General features: G+C 47.3%; 1 protein-coding gene across 1 annotated transcript; it reads right to left on the bottom strand.

The window, feature by feature from the left end:
• Nucleotides 1–1371: 1371 nt before the first annotated feature.
• On the bottom strand, nt 1372–11372 carry SCAMP5 (secretory carrier membrane protein 5). The gene is made up of 7 exons (XM_059371812.1): nt 11273–11372; nt 7763–7826; nt 6898–7026; nt 3681–3837; nt 2477–2578; nt 1956–2073; nt 1372–1713 (listed from the first exon to the last, which is right to left on the bottom strand). The coding sequence occupies exons 2-7, from the start codon at nt 7767–7769 to the stop codon at nt 1519–1521; spliced, it is 708 nt and encodes a 235-aa protein (XP_059227795.1). The 5' UTR covers nt 7770–7826; nt 11273–11372; the 3' UTR covers nt 1372–1518.
• Nucleotides 11373–14749: the final 3377 nt, after the last annotated feature.

A 14749-nucleotide genomic window follows, 5' to 3' on the forward strand; every position in this document is an offset into this window, starting at 1 on the left:
CTGACGGGGTGAGAAAGGTCCAAAGACCAAGTCTAATAGGCAGAAGGCGGTAGGTGATCTTGATTTGGGGGGGAAAAAAAAATGTGAGAAGGCGTCCCCTCCCACCCCGCCTAATCTGAAAACCCCATTCCAGCTACTATGCTCAGGGATAGGACTGAGCATGCGCTTCTCCCTGGGCCCTGAGTTCAAGTGCCCAGAACTGCTCTGTGACCAAAAGCAAGCCGGGGTGGGAGAAAGCAGGCTCTCCTCTCCCTGGGTCCTGCCTGCCTTCTCCTCCAATCTTCCCTCCACGCCTCTGAGCCCGCCCCTCTACCAGACCCAAGCAGAACAGCTCTCTGCTCCCAGGAATCCAATGGTCATTCAGAGATACCTCGTACCTGCCCAGTGGCCTTGGGCCAGTCAGAACTCACTCAGGGACCAATAATTATTTACATACCCTCTGCTCCAGCTGTACCTTTACACCTGAAAATTACTTGGATACCACCCAGCTCTTCAGAGAAGGCAATGGAATTGGCCCTCATAGACAACAGATGCCACCTAGCATGGGATGGGGGTAGGCTAGCAGCTGGGGGCATGGGGAGGGACATAGGCAGAGGGGCTCAAGGGGGCTCTGGGAAGAGGAGGGGAAGCAGGGCAGAGGAGAAAGGAGCCCCCCTCCTTGCAGGCCAAGCTCTGCAATGACCCAGCATTTCTACTCCCTGGGAGTGAGGTACCCAGGTAGGCTGTGCATCTCCAGCCATGTGCCCTCCCACATCACACCTAAGGCTCACTCCTGTCTTCTTCCTTGATCTGGGAATGGGCTCAGTCTCAGGAGCATATACCACTGGGACACATAGCCTTGGGAAAGACAAAGAAAAGCCACATGGGGATGGGAGAGACCCTGGCAAGAAAAAGAAGCCACAGGGAATCTGACACCAGGAGGAGGGAAGGGAGGGGGAGGAGACCAGATCCGAAGGAGCAAAGGAAGATCCCTGGCCTATCCCCACCCTACTACCTACCCACCCCCATAAGTGCTAAATACTGTTGCTTCCCAGTGAGGCTGAAAGTGGAGACAGTTTTAGCTCATAACCCTGGGGAAGGGGCCAGGCTTTCTGCTATGCCTCCCCCTGGTCCATAAGGGGTCTCCAGGGCAAGGTCAGAGGGGGCAGCCTGGTGGAGGGTGGGGGCTGGTTTAGTTCTAAACATACATCTAGCACCACAACAACAGAGACCTCCACTGCATACTACTTCACAAGGGGACACGGACATAACTACCACCGCACGGGACAGCTCCACGTGCAGCCCACAGCTCTCAGAGTACTGAGAACAGAATCCAAAGGAGCAGGGAAAGGGGGGGAGACATATACATATATATATATATATATATATTTATATATATATATAACTCTGATTCTTTGTACAAAGTTGGGGAGGAGAAATGGGAGGGGGGAACCCTGCTTGGTCACCACAACCGACAATGTGGCTTGAGTCCCCATCCCACGGACCCCCAGCCCTGCCCTCCTGGTTGGCTCGGCTGGCTCACATCTCATTGGAGTATGTGTAGTTGGGGGTGGCGGAATACTGAGTCTGCGGCTGATTCATGGCACCCTGGGCTGCCCCCATGGCTGCATTCTGGGCCGCCTGCTGCACGTGTGGGTTCTTCCATGCCCCCGTGGTCCACTCCTCCTGAGCTTTGCTGAAACTCCCCCCACTGCCCCGGTAGAATTTATGAACCTGTAGGAGGAGGAGAACAAGGAAGGATTAATCAAAGGGAAGGGGCAGCCCATCCAGGAAAATCCTGGAAGCCAATCCTCCCTCCCATACCCACCCTGTGTACTAGGAGCAAAGTCCGCCAAGTCATTCTAGAGTGAGTCCCTTGGAAGACCTCCAGGTCCTCCTGTAATTTGGAGGAGGGTTTGTCCCAGATCACAGCCCCTTTCCAAAGCCACCCTCTCAGCCTTGAGGTGACCACGTACCATGCTGAGGGCAATGAAGGAAAACACAGCCACAACCGTGAACATGATGGTGGGAATGAGCATCACCACTGCTGAGCCAACATTTGTTCCGAAGAAGGAGATGGTAGCGATCCAGCCACTGCAGGAAGAGGCCAGCTGTGGGGCTGCCAGCATGTTGAGGGGTAACCCGGAGCCCTACCACCACAGCCAGGAGCCATCTCGTTGTCATGGGGAGGGGCCATATCATCGGATGCAAAGAGACCAGCTACAGGGCCTGTGGCAGTGTTTCAAAAGAATCTTTTCCCACGGCTCAGGAGACAAACTCCTCAGACATAAGGCTTCCTTGCCTTGGGTTCTTCCATGATGCCTACCACCCCTGGGAACTCCCCAAAACCACTCCTCTGCTGCTGTGCCTGTGTCTACTACACTACACTGAATCCTCTCACAGGCCAAGCAGCTAACACACAGGCATAAACAAAGGACACACGCAAGGTGCCACCCATGCCAGCCCTGGGGCCATCCCAGCCATCCCAATGTCTTACCAGACGCCCCAGCCTGGGATGCCCACGGCTTGGATGATGCTGATGACCATCTGGGCCATGAAGGTGAAGAAGAACGCCATGAAGCTGAAGGAGCTGTCAGTCCTGCAGCAGAGAAGATGACTCGCATTACCTGGGCAGAGGGCGAAGCCTTCCCCTGTCTTCAAGAGCCCCCAGAACTTCCAAGTTTAAATGAGTATGCAATAGACAGAAGACACTTAAAGGCCTTGAGAGGCAAAATGGAACAGTGTTTACATGAATCTTTGCGAGTTTCCATGTGTTAATCTTGTGTGAGCAGCAGTACATAGGGAGAGATCTCCTTAAAAATGGACCACTCATATGGACGGTACATGGATAGTTGGTCCCACTGGCATAGAAGTAGATGGGTCAATTAGGGCAAGAATAAATGACCCCATTGTCAAGGTGATAGACAGCCTTACTGGCACCAATATATCTAGATCCACCGGTACGTGGATGGATAAGCTCAGAGACAGAAAGCCCCACTGGTATAAGAATGGAACCCAACCAGCTCCAAACAGTAGCCTAACTGGCATACAGATGGATTGGAAAGATATCTGAGGCCCCGTTAGCACTGAGATGGATTCTCCACTGGCACCAAGACAGACAGCCTTGTTGGTACCTGGATGAACAGTCCCATTGGCACCAAGACTGAAAATCCCTTTTATACAAGGTAGACATCCTCTGGCACCAAAACAGTTAGCCCCACTTGTACATGGATGAATGGTCCCTTTAGCACAGAGTTGGATGACATCATTAGCACATAGTGTCCGTAGTACATGGATGACTGGTTCCATTAGCACATAGATAGATGTCCACTTGGTACCAAATCAGCTAGCCCCACAGATGTCAAGATAGGCAGCTCCACCGACACAGGTGGCCCCATTGGCAAATCTGACATACAGCTGCCTGGGGAAGGCAAAGCTAAGAGAGGCCTAACTTCTATGTGATGCCCACCCAAGGAAATGAGGAATGAGGAAAGAGGGAACCAAGGCTCTGACTCCCAGCTCCCTGATCCCCAGCACTGAATTCTCAGGAAGCCCACATCCTACTGGGCAGTCTGAGCTGAGGGTGAACAAGTGAAAATGAGTTTGGGGGGGCTGTCAAACCAAAGTGAGAAAATATACAGAGAAGAAGAAATAGGGCAGAGAGACAAGGTTAGGAGCTGAGGTCAGTACCAACCACTTACTTGAAGGCCTTGTAAATGGGCCGAAACCAGCAGACGTAGGAGCAGGGTGTGAAGAGGATGAGCCAGAGAAAGGCGAGGCCAAAGTTGGTGGCTCCCCCGCCTCCGATCAGCCACGCGAGACAGCCTACCAGGTTCACGGCCAGCGTGACGCTGTTCACTGCAGACCCAGGAGCACATGCATGCACACAGACAAACACCAGACATGCACACAGACACCCCGGCACATGCAGAGACACGTGAGCACCCAGACATGGACACACACACACACCCATAATTCAACAGACCCACAATCAAACACATGGAAACAGCATAATGCACAGAGAGGGAGATACACACAAACATACATGAAAACCACATTTACAGAGATTCGTACCCACAACCCACATCAGTGAATACACACACATACCCACAGATACATGAGACACACATACATACACACACAGAAAGAATACAGACTGTAAGAAAGAAAGCTGGGAGCTTAGACCAATTCCCCTCCCCAAACCCATTCCTAGGGAGCTGAGAAATCCAAACAGAGTCTCCAGAGCAGGAACCCAGAACCTCAGTCCAAAAAACCTCACTGAAGGGCCCCAAAGGCTCCAGGTGGTAGAAATGTTCTTCTCCTTATAAGAATGGCCTCAGTCCCTGGCCCTCCCAGACTCACAGCAACCACCAAGACCAAGGCACAGAAAACCTTAACATCTCCTCTTGCAAGGGGCACAAAAAGTGGAAAGTAAAAGGCCTTGTAGAAACATCTCTTCAAGCCGTTGTACCTTTTGCCCTGCTCTTAAATGGGGCAGGCAGCAGTAGCTGGGATCTTAGTCTTTATCTAATTCATCTCTCAGACCATACCACCTCCTCCACAGAGCCTTCCTTCATTGCTGCACCCTTATTCGTGTCCCATCCCTCTGACCTCTTGCAGACCTGGGCTGCTCTCAAGCACAGTTCCCCAAATACAAATTCTAGCCCATCAACCACACCAGAAGCTCCCCAGGGGCAGAACCCAGGCTCCCACCCCTCTGTGCCCACATACTCTAGTTGAACTCAGAATCACAGGATCACCGAGTCACAGTCAGCAGAAACCTCAAAGACTTGTGCTGGCACTACCACACACCCAGGGCTTCTGACATCAGGATGCTCCCTTCCTCAAACATGAGGCTGAATCCCTTTAAGGCTCCACAATAGGCTGAGTCTCTTTAAGGCTCCACAAAGACCTGCTGAATAAACAAAGGCTGGGGGGTGGGCCTCCATCTCTGCCTCCAACAACCAAGCATCTGAATAGAGCCCTTAAGCATCTCAAGGGTCATTTGCATTTCCCTGGGAGCAAAGCATCCGGCAGGTGCCTAGTGAGGACTTAGGAAGATATTTATAGCCCTTAAATCCAGCTCCTGGATGAGATCTTCTCTGGAGCAGAGTTCCCAGATCCCAGGGCCAAGTGGGGTGCTCCCCAAGTCTGGCGGGACAATGCTGTCACCTGTGTAGGTATACCCGCCTCAGGGTCCCTCACGACAAGGGTGAACATTTCTTCTTCTGAACTTCGGCTGCATTTCCTCCATCTCTGTTCATTGCACCCCAATTTCCTGGAACTCCGGAACTCCCGGAACTGATTTTATTTGCTCTTTACATAGAACAGACATTAACCTGTTTCTATATTGATTAACACCTCTCTTCCCAGTCCCATCCCTCTCTCTCTAGCTCACTGGTTCTAGTTCCTCTATTGTAATTATTGTAATTATTGTATCCCCTGTTTGGAACAGACATCCATTAACGTGGCCACTCAGCTTTTTCCATCTCTATTTCTCTCCCTGTCCCACTTAGATTCCATAGTTCATTACATGTTCCCTAATGAAGGGACCCCAGCCTGGTCTTTTGGTCACCCTCCCCCCAGATGAACACAACTCCCATCCGTACCAGAGCTGAACGTTGCTAGGAAAGGAGCCTACAGAGAAGCCTGGTGGGACTATAAATTCACGTCAGCCAACCTCAAATGAACCCTGTGCATGGCCCAGAAATCTTAGGAGTCATGTGTCTTTGGATAGCGTCCTCACCTTCTGTCCACAAAGGTGCTCTCATTCTAATTCCACTTTCCTCAAAGTTCCCATCCCCACTTCTACATCACATTTGATGGGAAAAAATAGAAGCCATCAGAGGTGACCTCTTCATTCTCTTCCCAACATCTACAGACCGACTTCCACCTGCCCCCATCTCTTCCTTCCCTCACGTTACACAGAGAAAGATGCCTTCTCCACTAAAGGCCAAGCCAGGACTTGAAACAGAGTCTGTCTATCTCCGCACTCCTTCTACCACCCCATGAAGAATCTGCAAAGACAGCATTCTTTACCTCTTCTGGGCACAAGCAATCACTTCCTCAGGTTGGCAGCTAAGTGCGGGCTGACTCAAGGCAACATCACATGTGACAGACCTTGACTGTGGTCACACCGCAGGTCTAAGCTTCCTTGAGGCCAGAACCCAGCACGGGAAAGTCAGCCTGCCTTCCTTGTACATGCCTAAAGGTACCTTTGACTAGCCTGGGGACAGCCAAGTGCCATCCCTCTAAGATGACACTTTCCCACCAACCTGCCACCAACCATCAGCAACGAGGACTTTGACACTTTGGACCTCAACACTGTAGAACATTAGAACTCTACAGTCTTAGAAAAGTACAGACCACACAACACAGAACTCCTTGGAACCATAGTGATCACTGAGCCAACACCCTCTTTCTATAAGTGAGGAATCTGCTGCTTGGGGAGTTGGACAACCAGCCCAGTTGAATCCCGTATCTCCCGACCCCCAGTTAATGCTATTTTCTCTGAGCAGTTTTCCAAAGAAAGCAAGACAAATGTGGCTTAAAGACAAGGATTCCTCTCTGCATCCAGAACCCGAGGTCCTGGCAGCCACCACTGGCTCCCTGGAAAACCACCCCAGTGGGAAAGGGAAGGGAAAAAAAGAAAAGAGAAATGATCCTGTGGACAGAGACCCTCATCCAGATGCTCTGTGAATGGGAAGTGTAGGGTAGGGGGATGAGGGAAACTGGGGTCCATATGGGGGTTGGCCCACGCGAGGAGGCTGCTGGGAGATGGCCCATGCAGTTACTGCAAGTGGGGCTGATGGACAGCCGGGCCTGCAGCGCCCCATCCCACCTGGTGCCCAGCACCCTCCAGCCTCTCCCCCTCCTCCCTCCGCCCTCCACGGCCCACCCCCATCCCACAGCACTCACACATCCAGAGGTAGTAGAGGCGCTTGGTCATGCTGAGATGCTGGGGAGGAATGTCTGCCTCAAAGTCTTGGTAGAAACATGGCTTCAGGGGGATGAATTTGGGCAATGGAGGGAAGTTGTTCACTTTTTCTGTGGGTGAAGCATATGGCACAGCATCACCTTGAATGGCCCCCTCCCCGATAACCCAATATGAGCCTCCTGCCCTAGTTTCAGCGGTCCCCCACCCCTGGCCCCTGAGGTCCCAGGCTACACTGCTAACCCCTCCCAGCCATCCCCGCTTCCTCTGCTAGGAGGTTCCCAAAGTAACCAAAGGCCCTGAGCCAGTGTTGTTGTTTCTCAGAAAGAAAACAATAAATGCTGTCCAGATCCAGGCAGATGAAGCAGGATGGGTGAGCCTGGAGAAGGGGTTCCGTGTCCATTCCAATATCCATGTTCTCGTTTTATCCAGAGGGATGGGCAGGGCTTGAGCCAGATCGTCTCTAAAGGTCCCTCCAGCTCTGCATTCTGTACCTGAGCCTTTGGAAGCCAGCAATTCAGAAATCTGAAGGAAAGGGTCTCAGAGTATTAAAGAGCAGTGATGACAGAGGGGACAAGGACTGAGCCACCCCTGCTGCTTGTAAGTCAGATGGCTGGCAGGACCAGAGCCTCAGGGTTCTCAGTCTCAGGTTCCCACGGTCAGAGAGCTAGACAGTGTCAGGCTGATGGTGTCAGACAGACACGCCTCAGAGGGGAGCCAGGGAAAGCCCAGGGATGGGAGGACAGAAAGAATGTAACCTCCAAAAACTAAAGGGTATAAGGAGACTAGGAAGGGGGCCACCCACCCTCTGCTCACTTACATGTCCTATCTACATGACCCTGTCCTTACCTGCCATGATGGCAAGGATGGCACCAGCCGGCCCAGCGGCCTGCCCACGCCTCTTTGTCTTGACCTGGAAGGAAAGCAAAACCAGAGCAGGATGAGGCCCTACATGACCCAGACCCTGTCTCAGCCCCTACAGGGCTGGAAGCTCCCTGGGTCAGAACGGGCTCCCACATCCCACAGGAGCCCAGCAGGGGCAGCACCACCAGCTACCTCCTTCCAGGCGCTCCTGCCCTTTGCCTCAAGGCATTGGGTTTATCTTCAGAAAACCCTATCCAAGGGTAGGAAAAGAAGCTGGGAAGCGAGCCCATGAGGCAAAGGCAAGTGACAGAGAAGGCCTGAGGAGACTAGAGATCTCTGAAAGACAGACTTTTACTCCTTGACCCTGAACATGACAAGAGTCACAGGCTGGCCTCCCCTCTCTCCAGCTTTTGCCTTCAGTCCTTTGTTAGGGATGGGTAATGTGGCAGCATGGAGGTAGTGAGAGTAAGACAGATGGGGTTTCTGCCCTCTGCAGGAGATAGTCAATAACCTGTGTGATGCAGCCTCTAAAAGGGAAGGGTGGCTACCAAGAAAATATCCATAACACAGAGCAAGGCATTAAAAGTCAAGGCTGGGTGGGGCGGGTTCCAAAAAAAAAAAAAAATTGAAGTCAAGATAGTGTTAACCTTGAAGAAGGGAGCATAAGCTGAGGTACTGGGACTGGTCTGTTCCTGGGTCTGGGAGAAGGTTACACAGTGTCAATTCGGTGCAAATTTATCCAGCATGAGATTACAATTTGTGCACTTTCTTGTGTTATACTTCAATTAAAAGTTTGCTTTAAGGGCACCTGGGTGGCTCCTGTGCTCTCTCTCTTTCTATCCCTTACACCACAAAATAAATACATAAAATCTTTGCATTTAAAAAAAAAAAAAAAAAAAAAAAAAAAAAAACCCTCCTAGAGCTCCAGTCAAATAATCTTTTATGGCCCCTTTGTGATATGAAATCAAATACAGATTTAAAAGAAAAACCAACAATACTGGGGCACCTGGGTGGCTCAGTTGGTTGAACAACTGCCTTCAGCTTTGGTCATGATTCTGGAGTCAGGCTCCCTTCTCAGCAGGGGCGGGGGGGGGGGGGGGGTCTGCAACTCCCTCTGACCCTCCCCCTCTCATGCTCACTAAGTAAAATCTTAAAAAAAAAGAAAAAACCAACAACATCTACCACAAAAGGGGAAAAGACAGGCAGGGTAGAAACCTGCCTGAAATGATCCCCTCGCACAGAGCTGCATTAATTGTAGCATTGTTTGTAACACCAAAAGACTGGAAAGAATCTACACAGCAATAGGGGATAAGGAAATAAACAGTGCACACATACAATGGGCTGTTCTGCAGTTTTTTAAAATGCTCTGCAGCTCTTTAAAAGAAAATACTACTATGAAAAGATCTCCACGATTACTAGTCATTGAAAAAAAGGACACAGATATAGAATAGTCTAGACAATGGGAAACAAAAGACACAGAACAGTCAAAACAATACACTAACTCATAATTTAAGAAAAAAAAAGAAAAAAAAGGAGGGGAGAAGAGAATAAATTTTTTTTTCCTTTTGACCCAACAATCCTATTTCTGCTTTTTTACCCACAAATAAGAAACAATAAATACATGTCATTCAACATGACACTATTTTACAATAGGAAAATGTTGGAAGTGACCTAAATGCAACTGTTTGAATAAACTATGGTATATCATTCAATGGAGTACTATATTATGAAGGGCATGTATTACATGGAGCACAGGGTGTGGTGCATAAAAAATGAAGTTTGGGGGCGCCTGGGTGGCTCAGTGGGTTAAAGCCTCTGCCTTTGGCTCAGGTCATGGTCCCAGGGTCATGGGATCCAGCCTCACATCCTCACATCTGTGAGCACTCTGTGCTCAGCAGGGAGCCTGCTTCCCCATCTCTCTACCTGCCTCTCTACCTACTTGTGATTTCTGTCAAATAAATAAATAAAATCTTTTAAAAAAATGAATTTTGGCACACTGAAAAAAATTTAATTTAAAAAAAGAATGAAGAGGATCTCTATTAATTGTTGTGGAATGATTAAAGAAAAAAAAAGCAAAGCACAGACAAGTATATATAGTATGCTACTTTTTACGTAAAAGGGGGGGATAAGAACATACATACAAATTTGCTTATTTTTGCAAAAGAAACACAGGAAAAGTAAACTACGCAGTATAAAAATGGTCACCTACAGGATGGAAGGGCTAGGATGACTAGTGAGATTTCTTTGGGTAAAGATTTACACATACTTTTTGTATATATAATCTCTTCCATACTCAAGAACTTACACCAGAAAGAAAAGCAGACCCTAAAATTGAAATAAACAAAAGCAAATGACGCTAACTGTACAGGAAATTGATAACACGACCACATAGAGAAAAGAACTGGCCAAGTAACTTGGTCAGAGCACTCTTTGTTCTCTTAAAAGAATATATCTCCAGGATAAAAATAACTGGAAAGAAAGCTTCAGTATAAGCAGGTTTATATAGTGTGGTGATGCTGAAGCTTTGTCATGTGTCCCAGAGGAGAGGACATACAGGTTGTTGTAGGACCTGGGTTCTCACTGTTAAAATACGGAGAGAGAACATGCAAGGTGGGACAGTAAGAGGCCTGTGCTGTTGGATTTGAAATGAGGGATCAGTATGAACTCACAGCTTAAAAAACATATGGCTGGTCTCAAGCCAGGACAAGGAAATACCACGATAGCCTAGAATATCGTGAGGTAACAGAGACAAGCATGTATACAACAAATGGATGCAGGTCAAAAGGGCACAAGTTTAGGGGCACCTGGGTGGGTCAGTGGGTTAAGCCTCTGCCTTCGGCTCAGGTCATGATCTCAGGGTCCTGGGATTGAGCCCTACATCGGGCTCTCTGCTCAGCAGGGAGCCTGCTTCCCCGCCCCCCACCTGTCTGCTGCTCTGCTCTATTTGTGATCTCTCTATGTTAAATAAATAAATAAATATAAATATTTTTAAGGGGCGCCTGGGTGGCTCAGTGGGTTAAGCTGCTGCCTTCAGCTCGGGTCATGATCTCAGAGTCCTGGGATCGAGTCCCACATCGGGCTCTCTGCTCAGTAGGGAGCCTGCTTCCCTCTCTCTCTCTGCCTGCCTCTTCGTCTACTTGTGATTTCTCTCTGTCAAATAAATAAATAAAATCTTTAAAAAAAAATATATATATATATATATATATTTTTTTTTAAAGGACACAAGTTTAAAAGAGCTACCACCACCCAAATCTGAGACAATCAAGAGTCTCAAAAATAAGAATGACAGTGACATATGACATCCTGAATGTTAAACAATAATCCATGATACACCAAAATGCTCTCAGGAATTTTCATCTAATGGTGGGGATCACAGGTGATTTTAATCTTTTCCTTTATTCCCCTATGTATTTTCCAAATTCTCTACACCGAATATACACAACTTTCTTAATAAGATAAATAGTAAGTGCTATTTTAGATGTAAAAGTCACAGACCCCTGGGTGGCTCAGTCATTAAGCCTCTGCCTTCGCCTCAGGTCATGATCCCAGGGTCCTGGAATGGAGCCCCACACTGGGCTCCCTGCTCGGCGGGAGATCTGCTTCTCCCTCTGTCACTCCCCTGCTTGTGTTCCTTCTCTTGCTGTGCCTCTCTCTGTCAAATAAATAAATAAAAATCTTTAAAAAAAAATAAAATAAAATATAAAAGTCAAAAATAAGTACCACCACTTTGTGAAAAAAAATAATAATCCATGAGTCCAAAGGGACACTCTCATTTTTAAAAAAGAGAGGGAAGAGCTCTTCTTCGTAGAAGAAGCTAGCCATAAACATAGGAGTGGCAGAATTAGAAGATCTCCCAGTGCCACAATCACTATAATTACTGATTTGAACGATGGCTGCCAAAACCACTGGACCGGAGACTGTGGGGAGGACAGTCACAGTCTCCAAGTACCAGCCCAAAGATGACGTGCTACTTACAAAGGGGAATTGGCACTTTTAGCGTGAAGAAGGCTGACAGATACAACCTTAACCGAGTGATCAAACTTAATGTCACCAATAACAGGACAGACAGACACTACGGCCTCCCAGTATGATGCACCAATAAGGACACAACATCGCCTACCTAGTATTCCTGCCCCAAAATGTTTAACTTGAATCCAATCATGAGAAATAAGCAGACAAATGCAAGTTGTGGAGCATTCTAAAAACTAAACTGGCCTGGGAGTGCTTGGGGGCTCAGTCAGTTAAGCCTCCAACTCTTGGTTGATTTTAGCTCGAGTCATGCTCTCAAGGTCCAGGGATCAAGCCCTGTGACAGGCTCCCCACTCAGCAGGGAGTCGGCCTGTCTTCCTCTCCCTCTGCCCCTCCCCCTGCTCATGTGTGCACCCGCTCTAAAATAAATAAATAAATCTATAAATAAATAAAATGAGTGCCTATTAAAATATAGTAATAAAAACTAAACTGACCTGGACTGTTAAAAAATGCCATCATAGGGGCGCCTGGGTGGCTCAGTGGGTTAAGCCTCCGCCTTCGGCTCAGGTCAAGATCCCAGGATCCTGGGATTGAGCCCCAAGGCTCTCTCCTCAGCGGGGAGCCTGCTTCCCTCTCTCTCTGCCTGCCTCTCTGCCTACTTGTGGTCTCTGTCTGTCAAATAAATAAATAAATAAATCTTTTAAAAAAATAAAAAATGCCATCATCTAAAGGCACCTGGCTGGCTCAGTTGGTGGAGCAGCTCTTGATTTTGGGAGAGTTTGAGCCCCACATTAAGGATAGAGACGACTTAAAAATAAATCTTAAAATATAAATAAATAAGGGTGCCTGGGTGGCTCAGTGGGTTAAAGCCTCTGCCTTCAGCTCAGGTCATGATCCCAGGGTCCTGGGATCAAGTCCCGCATGGAGCTCTCTGCGAAGGAGGGAGCCTGCTTCCCCCCCTCTCTCTGCCTGCCTCTCTGCCTACTTGTGATCTGTCAAATAAATAAATAAAATCTTTAAAACACATATATATAAATAAATAAGCAAATAAATAAAATCTTTTTAAAAATGCCAACATCCTAAACTATTTTTAAAAGTACAAAATAAAATAAGGGATTATCTAAACCAACGGAGAATAAAGATGTATGGCAACCAGAGCCAATGGGTAAACCTTGACTGGATTATTCATGGGGGAAACACCACAAGGGTCATCACTGGGATAACAAAGGAAACTAGATAATACGATTGGGTAGATGTTACATCTCTTGGGTGTGATAATGGAACTGAGGTTTCATAAGAGAATGCCCTTGTTCTTAGAAAATGTTTTCATGGGCTTAGGAGTAATGTGTCTTATGTCTACAACTTGCTTCAAATAGCTCAAAAAATTAAAAATGATGGATGGACACATACAGAATCAAAGCAAATGAACAAGGTATGAGTCCAGGTGAAGCAATATAAATGTCCCTTCAACTTTAGTTTGGGGTAAAAGTTTTCCAAATACAAAGCTGGAGCAGAATATGAATGATGTCAGTAATGGATTACAACACAATAAATTAAAAGAACGTAGTCTATGGAGACACACAAAAGAAAAGGAAGGAGAGGGAATGTTCTTCTAATAAATATAAACAAAATGACAATTTTTAAAATTCACTATCTGATATAGGCTGGGGTCATCGATGGCTGTGCTATGGCTGTGCTAAAAACACCAGCTGGGGGTGCTGGGGAGGAGAAGCATCTCTCCGTTTGTTGCCCCTCCCATTACTTATCAATCACAATAGAGGAAAGGTACTTCTACAAAGAGAGCAACTGGCAGAACAAGTGAGCCAACTTAGCATTTCTGACACTGGGACAAAAGGACATGTTGCCTCTTGATGTGATACACCTAGAAGTCCACAAGATCATCTATATAGTATTGTTGCCCAAATATTTAATTTGAAATTAGGAAAAAAAAACAATCTGACAAAACCAGACTGTGGGAAATTCTTTAAGACAAATATTAATGTCAAAAGGACAAAAGTTGGTAGGGGAGCATCTAAATTAAAGGAGACTAAAGACACATGAGAGATCCCACAGTGGATCCTAGGTTTTTAAATCACAGCTCTCAAGAGCATTTTTAGGGGATATGTGCTAAAGTATTTAAAGGTCAGCATCTTGTCTGCAACTTACTTTCAAAGGGTCCTGCAAAAAAAATTAGATAGTTCAATAGATGACAGATAAAGCAAATGTTGCAAAATATTAGCAACTGGCAGGATGCCTGGGTGGCTCAATTGATTGGGCATCTGCTTCGGCTCAGTCATTATTCCGGGGTCCTGGGATCAGGTCCCTGCTCAGCAGGGAGCCTGCTTCTCCCTCTGCCTGACGCTCCCCCTGCTTGTGCTCTCTATCTCTCTGACAAATAAATAAATAAAATCTTTAAAAATATATATTAGCAATTAGTGAATCTAGGTGAAATATCCTGGAGTACAGATGTTCTTTGCATTGTTCTTTTTTTAAGATTTTATTTATTTATTTGACAGACAGAGAGCAAGCATAAGCAAGAGGGAGCAGCAGAGGGAGAGGGAGAAGCAGGCTCCCCACCGAGAAGAGGGTCCAATGTGGAGCTCAAACCCAGGGCCCTGGGATCACGACCTGAGCCGAAGGCAGATGCTTAACCAACTGAGACACCCAGGTACCCCTTTGCACTGTTCTTTAAATTTCTCTTAGCTTTGAAATTTTCCAAAATAAAAAGTTGGGGGGCAAATATATTTTTATTTGATAATAGATATTCAAACACTGTCTAATAGGATACTTAAGAAACAGTAATTGTGGGCGCCTGGGTGGCTCAGTGGGTTAAGCCGCTGCCTTCGGCTGGGGTCATGATCTCAGGGTCCTGAGATCGAGGCCTGCATCGGGCTCTCTGCTCCGCCGGGAGCCTGCTTCCTCCTCTCTCTCTGCCTGCCTCTCTGCCTGCTTGTGATCTCTCTGTCAAATAAATAAATAAAATCTTTAAAAAAAAAAAAAAAA

Source organism: Mustela nigripes, chromosome 13 (assembly GCF_022355385.1).
Source record: "Mustela nigripes isolate SB6536 chromosome 13, MUSNIG.SB6536, whole genome shotgun sequence".
Taxonomy (NCBI): domain Eukaryota; kingdom Metazoa; phylum Chordata; class Mammalia; order Carnivora; family Mustelidae; genus Mustela; species Mustela nigripes.